Below are 18,552 nucleotides of genomic sequence, written 5' to 3' on the forward strand. Positions count from 1 at the left end.
AGATTAGACGTGAAATAGAGAGTATAGAGAATTTCTTTCACTGTGTGACAGGTGATGTTTCTGCATGGATCTGCGTAGGCGTGATATTATTTGGCAGACGGGAGGAAATCAGCCGGGAAGCTTTGCAGTCGCTCGAGTCGAGCTTTCACTGAGAGAACCACATAATTACGGGTCTAATGGAAATCTAAAGATATCATCAGAAGGAGCTGTGTGTTGTGTGTGAGGGTGCGGGAGCGTTATCAGGCCTGTATTTAACGTTTCTGTCCATGAGAACTTCAACAAGCTCGGTCAGGATCTTACATTTGCTGCAAAATCGTTACAACAGTCGGCATTTATCTGACAAACGTCAGGTGTGTGTGTGTGGGGGATTTATGGTTTAACAGGAGAACTTTATCTCTACGATCTTTGAACAGGTGACTCAACGTGTTCCGTTTCAAGACGTAAGAACAGAAACAGTCAGATTAAGATGAAAGTAAAGATAGAATCAGGTGGAGTTATTCCTTTATCCTTTGTTTCTCATTCGAACACCTCAGTGATCCTGTGACATTCCAGTGTGGAAACGTAAACCGCGTCTGTTTTGTGTAATAACAGCGAGTCGGTTTGTTTCTATCTGGAATGAGCTAATCTGGAGAAACAGATCCTGCAGGTGAATATATACAGAAGGTGACAGGGAAGAGTTCGGGGTCTGGAAGCTTCTGGTTTCTATTTGGACCAATAAATCTGTGTGGAGAGCAAACGAGGTGGAACACGTCGACTAGAAAACATCGGTTGACCTCATCTACGCAGGGTTTGAGTCTGGAACCTGGACCTGCTGCATGAGACACTCCACAAATCTGTTTTTGCACCTCCTGATGGAAGCAGCCTGTAAAACACGTCACTGCTCACAAACTGGAGCCTGCTGCCGATTTGACCTGAAAAGGAAAAATAAGATAATGAATGAATTGATTGATTAAAATGTTTTTTCTACAAATGAAAATTACGTAAGAAAACGTTCCTGTTGTTAATGAATCTGTAGTTTGTTATTCATGATATGAATATAGAGCTGAATTATTGAGTCATAATAAGTATTTCTGTGTCTGATCTTTATCAACGAGCTGTTCTCTGATTGGCCTGTTTGCTGGATGTGTTGTGACTCTCCTCCTCCTCCAGTTGTGTTTGGGGGAGGGTCCTGCTGGTGGGACTGGCCTCATGACGCGCTTCTGTTGACAGTAGTAAAGCCTCCACACACACACACACACACACACACAAACAGACAAACACACACACACATACACACACACACTCACACAGACACACACACTCAGACCGAGCTGTCAGTCCTCCGCTCCACGCTGCTCCATCTGCGCGTCCTGTGCGCACCGCGGTGCCTTCTGCCCGGCGCGTCCCAGCCTTGCGCACGTCTCTCTCTTTACCCCGAGCTCGCTCCGGAGAACCGAACCGAACCGAACGGAACCGAACCTGCGGCCGATCTGTTTAAAAGCCCCGAGTCGCTGAGGGAACAGGAGAATGTCTTCCAAAGCGATCGAGCTGATGAATCTGTCGGAGGAGCAGGTCAAAGTGTTGGAGGACAGTTTTAAAGGATGTCGGTATCCGGACGGGACGACGCTCATGCTGGTGGCTGCAGAGTGCGGACTGTCAGAGGAGGACACACAAGTGAGTCACTGTTTCACTTCTCCCTCTCCCTCTCTGTGTCTCTGTGTGTGTCATTGATGAAGTGGTGAAGACATCTGGAATTAGGTTTTCCAGATGCTTGTAGCTCCTGGTTCAGAGGTTTTTGTCCTGATCGGATCATGTAGAACTTCTTGAAGTAAAGAAATCATCTGACTGCACTTTAAAGTGTCTTTAGTTTGTTTCTCATCGGAGTTATTTCTGTAATTGTCCCAGTTGAGACGTATTATTTCCCTATATGATATTTATAGGCTGTAATAGCAGTAATTCTCTCATAGAGCCACTGAGTCTGCACTTTATTCAGGAACATTTCCAGTAGAAAGTGTTTTTATTTTGGCTATAAGATGTTTTTAGAATCAAGAACTACTAATATTAGTTCAAATAAAAGTCCAGTATTCAAAGTTTTGCTTAATTTCAACTACACTGTGTCAGTAATTGAATACAAATACACTTAAGGTTCATCAAAAACATGACTGCAGATGTGTCATTTTGCAAGCTTGTATTTTCAGTATCTGGCTGATAAAAGAACTATAATATAATAATAACTATAATAAAAGTACTATACATCGTACACGTTATGTCTTTATTATTTAAATGCAACTTGTAATACTCAACTAAACTAAACTACAGTATTTAGGTATATTTACTTTAGTTTTGTGCTGTTTTTGAGGTTTTTCTTCGATTTGAGAACTGGAAACTATAAATACTTCATGTAAAGAGTTTACGAGTCGTGATTGTTTTCAGTGTCCCAGTGAAGTGACCTCAGAGGAAATGACCAAACGCTGTGGAGGGGGGGACAAAAGCAGCGTGGACATGTGTATTTGTCTTTTTCTAAAAAACAAAGTGAGGCTCAACATGTGTGAAGTCAAACCTGGAGCCGCTCTGCTGACACTGAATGGAACCGGCTTGTGGACTGTGATGAATAAATCCTCATTTGTGTGCAAACAAACACTGATGACAAAGGTGGCGCCCCCCCGGTCGTCAGCAGAGCGGCTCCAGTTTGTTTCTTCATCACCTCAGAGACCCAGAGTCCAGGTTCCTGCTGCCTTCAGCTCCGAACACGACTCAGTTCATCCTCACAAACACTCGTTCATCTGTTCGGGCTGAGCTCACAGAGCTCACGTGTTCGTATGAGGGATAAAAACTTCTTCAGTGCATTTGTTTGGCTCCTGTACACCACGTATTTATATTTATAGCTGGAATGATTAGTTGATTTATCAGTTGACAGAAAATGAATTCATTCATTCCAATTAATCGTCATTTTTCAAGAAAGAAATGACAAATACTCACACGAAACAATTATGTATATCGTTATTTTTAATAGGACAAGTATAGTATTGGCTAACGTAAGCTAGTTTGCAGTACCTGAGCTTAAATGGGCCAAAAATCCACAAAAATTAAACCAATACACAAAAAACATAAAACCGATACAATAAAAATACTTCAGCTTTGTATTTATCTCCATTTAATGGACAACACAAGAAGTAAACAGCAGAATCATGAATAGTGAAGTCGCAGCTCGGCTTTTCGTTACTAAATGATATGAAAACAGATTTTAAAATCCTGCTCAACAGTCAAACTCTGCTGTTTCAGTGTAAAAGTTCATCCTGGACTTTGACAACAGAAGTTTAACGAAGTGATTTTGACTGCGAAGCATTTTCCCGAGAGAAATCCCATCTTACGAGATTAAAAGACAAAGTTCAGGATGCATGTAAACAACAAAAAGCACATTAAGGATCTCCATCTTCTTTTAGGGAATGTTATCGACCGGCTTGATTATATTTGTCTTTATCAATGAGCTTATGAATCAGCACATGACCGGACAGATTGCTGCAAAAACCGTCATCTAATTAAATAAAACATCACATTATTACTCAGGCATTCAGATTCTACTACCCCCCCCCCTGCCTCTATCTGAGGAATGTCCTCTGCCTCCACTGTAACGTCTGAATAACGCTCACATCAGGAGCCAGATGTGAAGCTTCAGTGCAGCGATAACAGCAGCTGAAGTTATGCAGGCACCTCCAGTAGCATTCCTCCTGCAGATAGAGTCGCTGTGAAAGGAACGCTCTCTAGAAACGAGTCGTACTTTTGCAGCAGAGTCAACGATGGATGTTTAATTCTGGGAACAAAAGGTTTGAGTTGTTTGTCCTGTTGTGGATTTGCTGCAGGAGAGCGACGAGGCTGTTCATGTAAATTCTGTTATTTGAGTTGACATCAGGTTCATTTCACAGTCAAATTTTTAGTTGTTATGCTTCTCGAGGTGGACGGACACGTTGACAGAAGCTCTCACGTGGCCCGGGACACGTGTCCTCTTCGTAATTAGCTCTCCCAGTACAAACACTTCACCAATCAATAACCGGTGTACCTCAGACGAACGCTCGTCACTGGTCGCTCCACGTCGACTCCTCGAACAGGTTCCTCCAGATTTCTGTCAGAGCTGCGGTTACACAGGCAGAGCAACAAATCTGCATCAAGTTTCACTCTCAGGTGCAAACAGGTGTTTCTCCTCATATAGACAAGTCACGTGAAGTGTTTTATATTATAGGAGCTTGTTTTACTCTTGGTCTACAAAGCAGCAGCAGCAACACATTCATCAGCTGAAAGAAAGTTATTAATATGCAACTATTCTAATAATCACACGATGGTTTTCATCACTTTTCCAACAGAAATGTCAAACTTGATGGTTCCAGCTTCTTAAATATGGAGATTTATCTAATTTTTCTTGTCTTTTCTTTGATTTCTAGTCTTTTTTTTTATGTTAGAAAACAAACAAAATGATTTTTAGATATTAACAAGATATTAGTGAACATCAGCTTGAGCTGTTGGAAAGATTTTTAACACGTTGCTAATGCTTTGTCGACAGATTATTAATCAATTACCCAAGAAAATAATGTTAATTAATCAGAAGTGAGAATGAGGGAGTCTTCAAACCTGAATCCTTCGGTGTTTGTGTCGTGTTGTTGTGCGACTGATGAATCGGTGATGTCAGAAGTGTGTGAAGTTGAAAACTTGCCTGGTAAAGTTCTGACCCCCGAATCAAAACACCCCAGCTGATGTTTTCTTAACTCGCTCAGTTTGAGTGTTGTTGGATTAGTGGACAAAGCTCTCATTGGAGAAGCTTTAGCTGAAGAAACACGCCCCGGCCTCCACTCCCTGTTTCACATTAACAGCCTTTACAATGTGCTGCGGCAGCTGCACTGCATGTTCCAGCTCCTCTCACACGTCTTATTTGCTTTCAGTGCTTTAAAGGTAGAGTGGAGGGTGAAAGACCTTGTTATGTAATCCAGTCGTAGTCAATGGGCGGGAAATGACACAAGCAGCATTGTGTGCGTCAGCGGGATTATAAATCCTGACATTATTGTTCAGAAATAGCACGTGTCTAACGGCTTTACAAGACTTCAAAGAGCTTCGGATGAAAGACCAAAAACAAAAGAAAGTGCAAAACATTTGAGTTCCGTTCAAAAAGCTGGGAGAGAAAAAACCTTTCAAAGCCGGAGCTTCGTTAGTGAAGACCTGAAAAAAAACGGATGTTCTGAAACACAGGGTTCTGCAGAGGCTACTTCTTCTTAAAGGGATGTTTTCTCTGCATTTCAAGTAACCCTGAAAACTCCAAATGGGAATCTCATATGTCCTCAGTAAGGATGTGGTGGGGATGTGTCCGTCCTGCCAGGTTCACGTCTCACGTCTCATCCAGTTTGGGCCTCGTGTCTTAAAGCTGCAGAACTCAATCCTTTCCCGTTCCCCTCAGCGTTATCGAGATGATGTCAGCATTGTTGTGGATCCCTTGACAACGCAAACCGCAGAGTAGCGAGGCGGCAGGTCACGGGTGTGTGTCGCAGTCATCATCTGGCCGGCAGTTTTCAGTGCAGCAGTCATTAGCCGAGTGGTGGGAGAACTGGATCCAGAGGAACAGTCACTGCCAGAGGTCTCTGTTGAAATTACACAGAGGCATTTGTTTTCTGTGGTTTCCCCCCGAAACAACAGCCTCCAGGTCAGCGCTGCGTCTGCATGAGTCACTGACCACATTCGGCCTTTACACACCAAGAAATGTGACTTTAATGTCGTTTCGAAGATAATGAGCGTCGTAAAGAAAAGTAGCTGGAGAACGCTGCCCTCTCTTCTTGCTCCAGGATGTCTGATGATGGTTTTCTGGTCACTGAAAAAACTTTAAAAAGTTTCTCAAGTTCAACACAAACCAGCCTGAAATATTGTAAATATTTAAATCTTATATTAAAATCTTATGTCGCGTTCCATCACATCGAGTTCAGATCTCGGAGCTGACGTCACAGCCCAAAGTTCCGGCTGCACAGGAACAATGTTTTTACGTTAACCAGCAGGTCATTGTTGGTAAATCTAGTTATTTTAACGCATCACGCAGTATTTCACGTATTCTAACACCATGGTTACACGTCCACAGACAGTAGTTGGACGACAAATTTAATGACAGACGAGCAGTAAACAGTCAAAACTTTAGTTTTCGCTTCTGTTCATACACGGAGGGGCCATCTAAGAAATAAAGTGAGGTCTGTCAGTACTCTAAATGTTAAAGTGTACACGATTCAAGCAGAAGTTGAAGTTTTTCACTTGTGTTTTATGAATATTATGAAAGACTAAACCAAACTCTTGAAAGACTCGAGTCAGAATATCTCGTTTGTGCTTCAGTTCAGCTCATATTTGCATCATGTTTGAGCGTAACCACATGCAAACAGGATATCGTGTTGTGATGACTCATATAATGAGCTCTGGGCCAACCGTTAAGTTTTTGTGTCAAGTTATTGTGTCAGCTTATTGTGTTGCCATGAGGCCTGAGGATGAGAAAGCAGAACAATGGTTTGTGAGAACTCTGTATTTTGTTCAAATCATTCTTGACAATAACACAACTCCACCTTCTCGGGAAGATTCGTGTCATGACTGTATTTTGTCACCGGGGCCGGTTACCTCATGTTTCTCCAGTTTCAGCCTCTGCAGCACGTTGCGTACAGATGCACGTGGAATTGTTCTTCCTGTCGCCTGATTTCTAACCTTTCTCCGTGTCTTTGTTTCCTCCAGATATGGTTCAAGCAGCGTAACGCACAGTGGCGGGAGGCAGAGGGTCTCCCCGCCAAACACGGCTCGGTGCTGGACTGAGACTGTCCGACCTCCTCCTGGACGCCCGGAGCTCTGAGCTGACCCCGTTAACCTCGGACAAGAAGACCCCCCCTCCTCCTCTTCCTCGTGCCCATCTCTCGTTTTTGTATCTATGAAGCTATTTTAACTTACAGAATGTGAAGGTGTTTGTGTGTTGTTGCCAATTATAACCCCCATGTTTACAGAAATAAACATTAATGTTATTATAAGTTAAACTGAGTCAAGTGAGGATTCTGTGCGTCTGAGGTCTGAATTCACTGAGGAAGCCGAGTTACACACAAAGGCTGGATGAGGTTTTAGTGAGGGTGGTGGTGGTGGTGGTGGGGGGGGGGGGTTGTGCTTTTGTTTTTAGGCCTTTGTTTACACGCATGTCCGTCAGCAGCGAGCCGGAGGCCGAGCGCTTCACAGGCTCATAAAGGAAGTAAGGAAGCGCTGCCGTTACAATAGATGTAGCTGGAATCTGCTGCGGCGATCCAGAAACTTCCAGAGACGAATCTGGAAGGTTTTCAGGAGTGAAGGGGGGGGGGGGGGGGTGGAGGTGGGGGGGGGGGGGGGGGGGGGGGGGGGGGGGGGGACTACAGTGAATAACATCATGGGCTCAAGTGGCCGGTGATGTCATGACATTGTCCCTTTGTCCCTGTGACCGAGCTCTGCAGAAGGGTTGTGTTCATCTTTTAAATAGAAATCAGTTCACAGGCGACTGAGGAGCAGAGAGGGTCCAATGATTAAAACGATAATTCTTTCATTAAAAAGCAATAAGTTCTTCATATCTTTACATTTCTCGAGCAGAACCCGATCACTTTATTGGAAAACCGATAATAACAGGCTGATAAGAGACTTTCCAGAGTTGATATATCTTTATTTATATTCATCGTGGTTGTTTTAATTATAGAGATCTGTTTATTTAATTGTTCTGTTTTCTCTGCTCATGTTCTGTCGTTTTTTATTCTCATGGATCATCGGGAAGATTGTTAAGAAAAGTGCAATACAAGTAAATGATTATTACATATACGGAGGTGACATCACTACCTAAATAAAAAGGTTGTATTCTTTTCAAAATGAGTAAAAACAAAGAAAAACGAACAAGTAATTTAAGATAAACGAGAGTGGAATCAGATAAATTAGACTGGAATTCAATGGAATCTGAAATAGAGAGGCAAACAGGCCGAGTTCCAGAAAGAGTTCCAGCAGGAAACCAGAGTCCAGACACTGGAGCTGAAGCCAAGAGGAGAAAAAGATGCTTGTGCTCCAAAGACTGGAGAATATTTCATCTGCAGGTCCAGAGAGTGAAGAGTCGACGTGAGGCTCAGACACAGAGAGAGCTGCCTCCTCACCTCTGCAGAATCTCTGGAAGTCGTTGCATTTATCGAATCAACAGTCGAGTAAAGTCTGATATTTCTGTTTGACGTTTAACTTTACATACATTTATAACCATTCCACACGAGTTCTTCCTGCGTCACTCATGTTGTATTTTCCACCTGAGTCTCCTCTGGATTAGTCCTGAAACCGGACAGGTGGGATCCAGTCGCTCGTTTTACACGACAGAGAAAGAAGAAATCCTGAGCTCCCTCTGTTTGTGTGAGGAGAGAGAGAGAAAGAGAGAGGATGAGGTTTCCTGCCAAAACAACCGGGAGAGAAAAACGCTGTGATCGTGGGAACGTCCTCACAACCAGCTCGACAGAAACCAACACTGATCCAACAGGTAGATCAGCTGCTCGTTAAACACGCTGCTATTTACGGGCCGCAGTGTTTACACAGGCATCAGCTTCACATACACATACACACACACACACACACACACACACACACACACACACACACACACACACACACACACACACACACACACACACACATTTAAAATTGACATTTAAACGATTCTAAAACTCACTTTAACATTCAGCGCTCCCTCACAGGATTTAAGGTTTTGCATAGAAATAACAAAACACACAATACTTAAACACACTGTTACAGTATTAGTATACATGATACTTCAGCCGGTTGTTAATTAAAGGTTCAGTGTGTAGAATTTAGTGACATCTAGTGGTGAAGTTGCATGTTGCAGATGGATCACTAGTTTGTCATGTCTGGGCTACTGTAAAAAAAACATGGCAGCCTCCGTAGAGATCATGTGACTAATGAAGAATCCCTCAGCTCATTGTCTTGAGTTTAAAGCTCCACTGTTTTATATGAACTGTAAACTATAACATTTTAAATCTTGAAAATAAAAAACAAAAGTAAAACGAATATAGGACGATATGAATTAGTTTTCAGTATTCAGATCATCTTGATTTGAAATTCACTTTTAGACTTTACTCAGATTTAACTTGTTCTTCGCATCAGTTTCCACAAAAAAACTGTAAGAATCATAGATTACTTCAGTTTTTTCCACTAGTAAATATAAGAAGACACTAAAACAAACATTTACCATCATGGTTGAGTTTGTGAAAAGAGCAGAAAGATTATTTCATCACAGCTTATGACATCTAATAAGATGTTGACTTTATAAAGACCTAAACTTTCTCGATAAGTGATATTACAGGTCATTAAAAGTGTTGCAGTGAAGGGTCAGAGGTCACAGAGGCCTCCTCTCCCCTCGTCTGTCCTGGAGTCTCTCCAGTGAAAGGACGACCTGAGCGTGTGATGCTTCGCCATAAGAGCCGCTGAGCGTGTGTGCAGAATTTGAATTGGAGGCTGTTTTTGTGTGTTGCTAAGAAAACTCTGCAGAGCTGTGAGGAATCTGTCGTCCAGGAGCTGCCAGACTCGGCCTGCTTCACTTTGTGCTGCTTGACTTTCTGCTGTGACACTGATCCTAACCCCGATCATCTCGTCTCCGTTTAACAAAACTTTATTTATTTTTTTAACTTTGCTTACTTCCACTTTTAGTTTGTGCACCTGGAACTGTGTGTGTTTGTTATTGATTCCTGCAACTTCTTCAACTCTGTTTCTAAAACTTTCTGCAGCTGTCTGTGCACATTAGAGCTGAAAAAGTTAGTTGATCAACTATGAAAATAATTAAGCAGCAATTTTATGCCAAGATGCCAAAAACTTCACTCCTATCTTCCAAAATCTTTCTATTTTTAATTTCTCAGTATGTTACTTTATAAGTTGAATAGAAAACAAATAGAAAACACAACTCAGTGTTTCCAGTGGACGTTAAAAAGTGTTTCTCCGGTTGCATCTATTTGTTTTTCTTAAAGTGAAGTGCAGGACGTCTCAGGGCCTCTGTGCACGAGGCAACAAACCAAACACTCTTGAATCCTGAAGCTGTTAAAATGTGCAGCGTTTACATGAGCTAATAAAAACTATAATTACTAAAGAATGTTGAGATTATACAACTGGAAATAAACTGCCTGATGTTGTCATAACATCCAGAACCTCTGTACAAATCCAAAACTGTTCTGGGAAGAAAAAATCATCAATCAATCAATAAATCAAATATACTTTACATTCATTCACCAACTGATTTAGACCGAATCGTGTCTCACATCAGTTTTCTACCTTTGATTAGTTTTCACAAACTCTCCTGTAGGAAATAATTGTGCCAATGAAACTTATGAAAACCTCTTTAACAAGCTGTGCTGCTGAAACACTGGAGACTCAAAACTTTTCACTCCTCTGTTTCTCCTGTTTCGAAACATTTACACACAGAAATAAACCGAAGCAACGGCTTATTAAAGTTGTGGTTTTAACTCATGCTGCATAAATGATGTTTAAATAAATAGAGTCCTGCAGAGCGAAGTCCTGCAGAGTTATTTATTTACAACTGACTCGAGTCCAAAACCGCTGCAGCATCGTTTCTCCCCACTCAGGGAAGATTTACCAACGAGCTCCTGTAACTCCGCCCTGACACGGTTTGTTTGCAGACTTGCACCATCATGCAAATGAAAAATAAAACCAGGGCTCATTTAAATCCCTGGTATCATGCAAACAGACGTGGTCACTGCTAATCTTTCATATACATGGGTGGGGACGTAATTAAACAACGTCTGGATGCAATTATGTTTAAAATGAATGACTCCATTATTTATTTATTTATTTTTCAATTAATCACAAGTTGCTAGAGGCCATGACATGTTTAAATCAACTGTTTTGTTCAGCCAACAGTACAAACGTAGAGAAGCAGCAGATATTAACATTTGATGAACTTGAACAAGGGAATATAAATAACCTGAATCATTATCAAAATGCTGATGATCGATGATGCTGTTACACAGAAGAATGTGTCTGTGTTAAACTGGATGATTGAAAATATAAATATGTTTTGTAAATGTCTTCGGGAAAAGGAAACGCATCAACATTTTTTCAAAAGTTTATATTGAGCTCAATCTGACTAAACTTCCTCCTCCTCCTCCTCCTCCTCCTCCTCCTCCTCCTCCTCTCTACCTCCCAGGTACCAAAGCAGGTTAAACCCCGATCATCCTCCCAGCAGGACATGGGTTCAGTCTCCTCTGATGTCTGTCTGCTCCTCGGCCTCCAGCCGCACCACAAACCTGCGCTGATCTACAGCCCACGCCGGCTGCCACCGCCCGCAGGGCTCCAACCGTAATTACTGCACCGCGCCTCCACCTCTGCACACATCAGCCGTGACCACGCTTTATGGAAAAACTGTGGATTTCCAAACTGAGGCCCCACAACCCTTTGTAAACTGAACTGTGGCCAGATTGTGGTATTTTCAAGGAGTCACGACCTCTGAGAGGAAAGAGGGGAGCTTCTGATCGGGTTTGGTAAACGTCCTCTTCTACGTGCGCGTGCACATCTGGCCTGATGTGGCGCTCTAGCTGCTCTCCGTGCACACACATCTGTCCCAAATCAAAAGCAGGTGTTGAAATTCACAAACAAGTTCCCATTATGGGCTAAAATACACACTGGATAAAAGATCAGTGCAGTGACAAGCATCCATACACACATGGTTGTGATATAAACATGAAATCCAGCTCAACTGCAGAGGAAAAACCTCGTGCATCACACTGAGGCTCGATTCTTTTTATTCCTGACATTATTCACCGATTCTGCCAAAACATCAGAGATTTAAAGCAGCGATCCTTCATAAATCACGATGTCCCAATCCCGAAATAACTCGTTTAATGTCTCCAGCACACGGTGATGACATCAACAGACGAGCGGAGACACAGACGCAACAGTTGGGATCAGATCCTTCAAACTGAGCTGGAAATTTAAACCGATTTTCAAATCCTTCGAGAATTTATATGTTTTTTTTTTTTATAACTTCCTTTTTTACTTTGAGTCTGTTGTCTTTGCTCATCTTCGGGGTTTGTCAGTGGGTGTAGGGCCTCTCTTGTTTGTGATTTAAAGGGGAATTCTGGTATTTTGTTGGCTGTGGCTATAATTTAATCTTAAGGGGAAACTGCAACAGTCCACAAAATGTCACTTAAAGTGTTTGTTCACCAACAAAAGGCTGAAATTGTTATTCTGGGATTCAGCTTAGAGTCTGGAGACATTGCACATTTATAAACATATGGCTCAGGTTGAAGTGTTCTATCGTATGAGTGGACGAAGATGTACGAAAGCTCAAATGAAGAACATTGATTCTGCAGATCTGTAGAAGTTGAAATCCAAACTAACTTTTACTTTCTATTCATTCCATCAAATATTCCACATATGTTTCACAAAGAGCAAACAGGAGACCAGCACTGACTTGGTTGTGATGCTGACGGAGGTTCAGGGAGACAGGACGTAGTTCCGGCTCCACTCCGCCTCTCGTGGAAGGACGTAGTCTTTGGGGAGCTGCTTCGGCGTCGCCAGCATCTTAACTCGAGAACTTGCCGTCGCTCTTCTCGCTGCTCTAGAAACCTGAGAAATCACATCAGAGGTTTCACCGTGTCCTGCAAGATGCGTTGACGGTAATTTCAGCTAAGTTTGAAGGAAGTTTGAGGAGAAAAGTCAGAAAGTAATTAACTGAAACTCTTGTTTTAAAATCTGTTCATTAAACTGAGTAAGAACCAGACTGTGGATTGTTGATGTGGATCAGGAAACCTCAGGACAGCAGAGGAAGCATCAAACTCATTTGGTTGAAAGTTCCACAGTTAATTCACTTTGTCTATAATTCATGAGAGAACATCTGGAAAATATCTTCCTCTGTTTCATGATGTTGAACAAAGAGGACAATTTCAACTGTGTTTGTGTTTGTGACACCTCCAGAGTGACTGTTAATGAATTATTAACCTTCTAATGATGTTTACGATCCATTAGTTGAGGACAAAATGAAAACACAGCAAACAGAGACACAGGATCGATGCTTCTGAAGAGACTGATCTCACCGTCCACACTGATTCCTCCGGACGCCCGAGCTCGCAGCAGACGTTGCTCTTTCTCAGTCTGGGCAGTGACAGCTGGACGAGTCTCTGAGAGACGCGAGCTCCTCTGGACGCCAAGGACGCGATGGACGAGACGCTCTGCGGAGCAAACAGAGGGAATAACACTCAAAATCCAAAACCCAATGTAACATGATACTGAATCATAATATCAGTAATTAAGAGATAATTACAAGTGCTTTACAAAGCCATAGACATTCATATAAATTAGAAGAATTAAAATAACCTTTAAGACACAATAAAACTATTGAAATTGCATCACAGGTGCACAGAGTCAATACAAATATTAAAAATAAGATAACATTCAAAAAGAGTCATTTAAAGACAAAAATATCAGGCAAAGACAAGAAATACTTAAAGATTCAAAGAGGTGACACTGTGCACATATTGGCACCCTGCAACAAATTATTGTGTTTTTAAAAAAAATATCTAATAAGTAAAATAATCAAGAGCCTATTCTGAAACTTAAATACCAAACAATAAAAGTGTTTTGTTGCATTAATATAAAATAAATCTGTTTTTTTCAGCAGCATATTGAGCAACAACAGCCCACAAACGTTACGGTTCTCATTTCAGAGTAAAAGTTCTCACCTCTCCGTTGCTCTGGAAGTCCGGGTGGGTCTGTTTGGGGATGGAGAGCCGCAGCAGTCGAGGTGTGATCGCTGCAGCTTTCACTCTGGGATCAACGTGCCAGACCGGACAGTTGTTCTCACACTGAGGAGTGTGAGGAGGCCTGAGGGACAGACGACCAGAGAGAGACAAGTCACAGACATTCGTCCACATGCAGGAGATACAGCTCAACTAAAGCTTTTTCTGAGGACAGAGCGCAAAACAATAAAATGTAAAATAACCATACGAGACTCCTCTAATCCTCAAATTACTTAAAATAGTTTGTTATTGTTTGAATTGTTCTGTTTGCAACTCATTTTTCATTTTGGACTTGTGAAGCACCTTGTCACTGTGTTTTGAAATGTGTAATATAAATATCATTAATTATTATTATGACTACCCCTCTCTGCTTCACTGTTGGTCAAGTTATTTCTTTCTGATTTCTCTCTTTTATTTCACTTTTTCTCTTGTGTTGTTTTTCTTCTAAGTTTTCAGCTTCTCGTGACTATCATTGGTTTTTTTTGTTGTGCAGGATGTTAAAGCATCAGCATCATATTGAAACTACAGCAGCAGAATATAAACTGTGGATGAGTCTCAGTCTGCACATGCTCGACAGCATGATGTTCTGCGGCTGCTGCAGCGTGTTCACATTTTATAAAAAGACTTCCGCGGCTGTCTGTAGCGTCCCAGGGGTCCTGAACCCTGGACAATGAGCTCTATTGTCTCCGCTCCTCGCTCTCCCACAGTCTGACACTGAAATAACACACAGCCAAAACGCTGGCTTCCTCACACCGAGGGGAGACGTTAGTGTTGGACATCAGCCTCTTCTCATATTTTACTTTATGATACGTTGTATTCTGCGGTTCCTTTTTTGGACCCCAGCGGCTGAAAGCTGGAGATATTGAGGTTTGGTGGAGAGTTGGATGTGGAAATTATCTTTAAAACAGATACGGGACATGAAGCTGCAGCACAAACTGTTTCCTTATAGAGAAACTTCCAGGGTCAATGTGTGTGGTCTGAATACAAAGATGTTCTCAACAAATGTATGACTTGACCAGTTATCCAAACTGGAGTTAAGGCTAAAGGTCATTCTTCCTTCTGCCCTTCCGTACTTCCACCCTTGCTTCCTCTCTCACTGCCTTCCTTGCTTCGTTTCCTTTTTTAGTTATGAGCAATAACAATAAAAAAAACATAACTATTTAAAACACAAGTTAAGACAGATGAAAGTTTGTATTTAAAACAAATAAGACCAGAATACATCAATTATGAAAACATAATAGAAAGTGTAGTTATATATACGTCTAATTAAAGAAGCTGTTAAACTGCACTGTGTTATTCTGACACACACTGAACATATTACATCTTATTTGTCTTTTAGCAAAGTGTTCCTAATAAACTGACAACTGTCCAAACACACTTGTCAGTGCTCTCTAGTGGACAAATAATGTAAACAGAAATGTCTTATTACTCATTGGTTGACATATGAATACATATGTGACCAAATTAAGCTCAGTTTCAACTTGAATGTCTTTTAATTTGAAAATCACCCACATGAATTACTCCTTGGGCTCTGCAGCTTCACTATAAATAACTCAAAGCACACAGATGTGTCTCAGTTTAACTTCACTGGTTAAGTTTATCTAATCAGGTCTTTTACCCCGCGTCCTGGGAACGGTGGCTCCCTCCTCTGGGTGTTGACAGGCGGACAAAGCTTCGGTACTGGGACGTCTTGGAGGAAGGACGCTGGGTCTTCGCCTCCTCGTCCTTCCTGCAGGAAAACGGAAGCTGTTACCGCGTCCATTATTGTGTGATGTGTTGTGAGACTGGGACAAAACAATGTCTCCAGGCAGCAGGAAGGAGGGGGGGGGGGGCAGAACAATGGACTAATGCCACTGCTCCACTGACGCACGACTGGAAAATGATCTACAAACACACAAATATTTATATTCATGTCTTTCATTCCTAAGCAAAAAATTCCAATTGGGAAAGTGCAAAATCCTCTGTGACCAATTCAAACTGTAAAGGATTAGTTACTAGACTATAATATATATATAAACATATATTCATATTCACCAGCCAACATATATATATATATATATATATATATATACACACTATATTAGACAGTGAATAAAGTCACCAGCCAGATATTTAGATGTAAATAAATAAATAAATATATAATGGAGCAGGAAGCGGACTGTGATCAGCCGCCAAATAATGTGATTAGAAATGACCAGATGCTCTGAAGTGACTGGATGTGGAACAGACGTGTAATTAACAGACAGAACAAAAGGTCGTGTTGGTTTGTTTACATCGAGCAGAGCCAGGTTCTTCCTCCCTCACACGTCGACCCAGCAGGTGATCACTGTCGTCATCAATTCAACTCAGTTATCATCCCGGTTATTATCACGGGAGCTGCACTTCCTGTGTGGGCCTCTGATTGAGTTACACTGCACGCTGCCCAGCTTTTAATCTGACAGCTGAGTCAGGAAACACTTAGGCAGTATCAAAATAAAAGCCTCGGGGGCCGTAACTACCTCCACCAGCACATCCCCCCCCCTCCTCATCCTCCTCCTCCTCGGCTGATTGAGGCTGACAGCTCTCGGGGGTGATGAGCGTCGGATCCGGATGAGACTGGCATCGCTCCTGAACATCACTTTACAGTTTCCTGCATCGACGCTGGGCTGAAGAGCATCAGAGCCACTTCAGGGTTGTTGCTCTCTTTGGCTTTCAAACATTTCCACTAATACGTCAATGCAGCACATCAGTAAAAAGCTTGTGTACACAAACACACCGCCCTCTCATGCGTTTTTGATAGAGTCATCAATAATGTTCGTGGTGCAGAACGGCTCCAGTTACCTCCCGGGGCCGTCCCTTGCTGAGGAGTCTCTTTTGTGCTTGGACAGGTATTGGATTCTTGCACTTGGAAAGGCTCCGAGCACCGGAGCGGAGACGGGCCACACCGGCTCCTGGTTCCCCCAGCTCAGCTTCTCACTGATCAATACAGAAAATGATGATTAGTTGAAGAAGAAGAAATCTCCCAATGCAGAAGTGAAATAAACTTTCTTCGAGTGGGCAAATGAGACGATAACGCTCTCAATCAAACGTGACCTCTGTTCTTTCTTTTTCCGCCAAACATCTGAGTTTAATCTCGTTGGATTTAGAGAAACTTCACTGAGACTCGGTTTCACACCAGATCCACAAACAAACATTCGCTCTCACGTGAGGCAGCAGCTGCAGCAGAGGCCGCAAAACTTGCAAAACCAAACGTGAGCGGAACAGAGGCCATTGTGATCCTTCCTTTGCTGTTTGTTTTTACATGTGCAGGAAAGAATTCCAGACGTTTGCATGACTCAAGCTCCTCACCAAGGAGTCGTGGCCCAGATTGTTTTTGAGGTTTTGTGCCGCGCCAGCTCCAGAATCCTGGAGAACACAAACCAGCGTCAAACACAAGTGTATATTCAGGCACTTTGGGCTCAGGGGGGAACATGCAATCACTCTGCGGGTTTCCTTGTTTCTTTCTGGCAGAGCTGCAACATCCAAGAACCTGACCCTGCTCCTCTTCAGTTTTCACCGTGAACACTGATCAAACCCAACGACACAACTTTATTTGATTTCACTGCAGCAGCAGCTTTTCATGTTGAAGGGATGGAACACGAGTCTTCCTAAAGATGTTCCCCTCGCCTGATGGAGAGGAAGAGAGCTCACGTCACGTTGGGTCGAGATCTAACGGCTGCAGAGGCCACAGCCTTCGACGCACATTGTTTTAATTCTTCAGTGACTCCTCGTGCCTCGTTGGAGTCACTGCATCTCTTCTGTTTCTGGGCTCCTTCGCTGAGTGATCTTCAAATGTGTTGCCTTCCATCTTTCATAATTAACTTGTGCAGCACCTTGTGTTTATTTTTATTATTGTCAATAACATCTCGACTTAAAATGTAAATCTCTGAAAGCCTTTCATTAATCCTAGTGACCCGTGTTATTAGTTTGGTCTGATTTATCATTTTACTGCCATTGATTTAATCCTGTTTGTTTTTTCTTTCTGTCTCTCAAACGCACTTTAATTAATTACTTTCATGTTTATTTTAACAGTACTTTTAACCTGTTCATGTTATTTAACTTGCCTTGGTTTTAAATTATTTTGTATTAGGTTTTATATTTTGTTTTCTTGATTTGTCCTTATATCTAAATGTCACTTCGGTCACTCTTCTCTGTGATACAGGAATATATAGAGATTAAACTAGAAATGATACACAAATAAATAAACTATGAGCAGTCAAATCTAGAAAATAAGAATAAAGTTACAGCACCTGTTGGACGGACCGAATCTGGACCGGACTCCTGCAAACACCAACACACGAGACTGAGAACACGAGACAACACACATCTTATACAATGAACTGTTGTTTACCTTGTTCTTCAGGCATCATCTCCACTCGCAGCGTCAGGCGACCTGTTGCCTGTCGATGGTGTCACACCGGTCTCCTGCTGTTGCTATGGCAGCCGGAGTCTTTTGTGACCAGCGCCGCGCCTGAGGCTCCTTGAAACTGGAGTCAGGACGTTGAACCACCCGTGTGTCCTTCTCAAGGGTTCCAACGCACGAAGAGGAAAGTGATACGATGAGGTCGGCGGACATGTCGGCAGCTGCAGCATCTTTGTGTCCTGATCAGATCCCAGATGTAAACGTGAGGAGACTGGACATTAAGGTTTTTTTAAATTTATCTACATTCTCAGATAAACTGCAATAACATTTTTCAGTTTTAACCACATTAATGGGTTGTAGTGTGGATGTCACTGTCACACATTTATAGAG

At 42.2% G+C, this 18,552-nt stretch overlaps 2 protein-coding genes across 4 annotated transcripts; one reads left to right on the forward strand and one right to left on the reverse strand.

Annotated features, from left to right (window-relative positions):
* The first annotated feature begins 1,248 nt into the window (after nucleotides 1-1,248).
* hopx (HOP homeobox) lies at nucleotides 1,249-7,013 on the forward strand. The gene is made up of 2 exons (XM_020103779.2): nucleotides 1,249-1,653; nucleotides 6,721-7,013. Exons 1-2 carry the CDS (start codon nucleotides 1,507-1,509, stop codon nucleotides 6,796-6,798), a joined length of 225 nt encoding a protein of 74 aa, XP_019959338.1. The 5' UTR covers nucleotides 1,249-1,506; the 3' UTR covers nucleotides 6,799-7,013.
* Nucleotides 3,869-18,473, reverse strand: LOC109640005 (theg spermatid protein like). 3 transcript variants are annotated; one of them, XM_069532060.1, is made up of 9 exons: nucleotides 18,151-18,303; nucleotides 18,050-18,080; nucleotides 17,109-17,165; nucleotides 16,602-16,736; nucleotides 15,400-15,510; nucleotides 13,725-13,866; nucleotides 13,080-13,214; nucleotides 12,458-12,612; nucleotides 3,869-5,827 (listed from the first exon to the last, which is right to left on the reverse strand). In XM_069532060.1, exons 1-8 carry the CDS (start codon nucleotides 18,167-18,169, stop codon nucleotides 12,481-12,483), a joined length of 762 nt encoding a protein of 253 aa, XP_069388161.1. In that variant the 5' UTR covers nucleotides 18,170-18,303; the 3' UTR covers nucleotides 3,869-5,827; nucleotides 12,458-12,480. The 3 variants fall into 3 exon arrangements, with proteins under 3 accessions (XP_069388161.1, XP_069388160.1, XP_069388162.1); XM_069532059.1 differs by lacking the exon at nucleotides 3,869-5,827 and adding an exon at nucleotides 7,642-8,368; XM_069532061.1 differs by lacking the exons at nucleotides 3,869-5,827; nucleotides 17,109-17,165 and adding an exon at nucleotides 7,642-8,368 and having other exon boundaries at nucleotides 18,151-18,473.
* Between the last annotated feature and the right edge of the window lie 79 nt (nucleotides 18,474-18,552).

This window comes from Paralichthys olivaceus, chromosome 9, assembly GCF_024713975.1.
Source record: "Paralichthys olivaceus isolate ysfri-2021 chromosome 9, ASM2471397v2, whole genome shotgun sequence".
In the NCBI taxonomy this organism is placed as follows: Eukaryota; Metazoa; Chordata; class Actinopteri; order Pleuronectiformes; family Paralichthyidae; genus Paralichthys; species Paralichthys olivaceus.

Excerpts from the sequence above, each read along its gene's own strand:
- LOC109640005 (XM_069532060.1), bottom strand. Across the intron at positions 13,867-15,399 it reads CACCGTTCCCAGGACGCGGG|GCCTCCTCACACTCCTCAGT; the intron begins GTAAAAGACCTG and ends TCTGTCCCTCAG. Across the intron at positions 12,613-13,079 it reads CGGAGGAATCAGTGTGGACG|GTTTCTAGAGCAGCGAGAAG; the intron begins GTGAGATCAGTC and ends GTGATTTCTCAG.
- hopx (XM_020103779.2), top strand. The coding sequence starts at position 1,507 with ATGTCTTCCAAAGCGATCGAGCTGATGAATCTGTCGGAGGAGCAGGTC. Across the intron at positions 1,654-6,720 it reads TGTCAGAGGAGGACACACAA|ATATGGTTCAAGCAGCGTAA; the intron begins GTGAGTCACTGT and ends TGTTTCCTCCAG.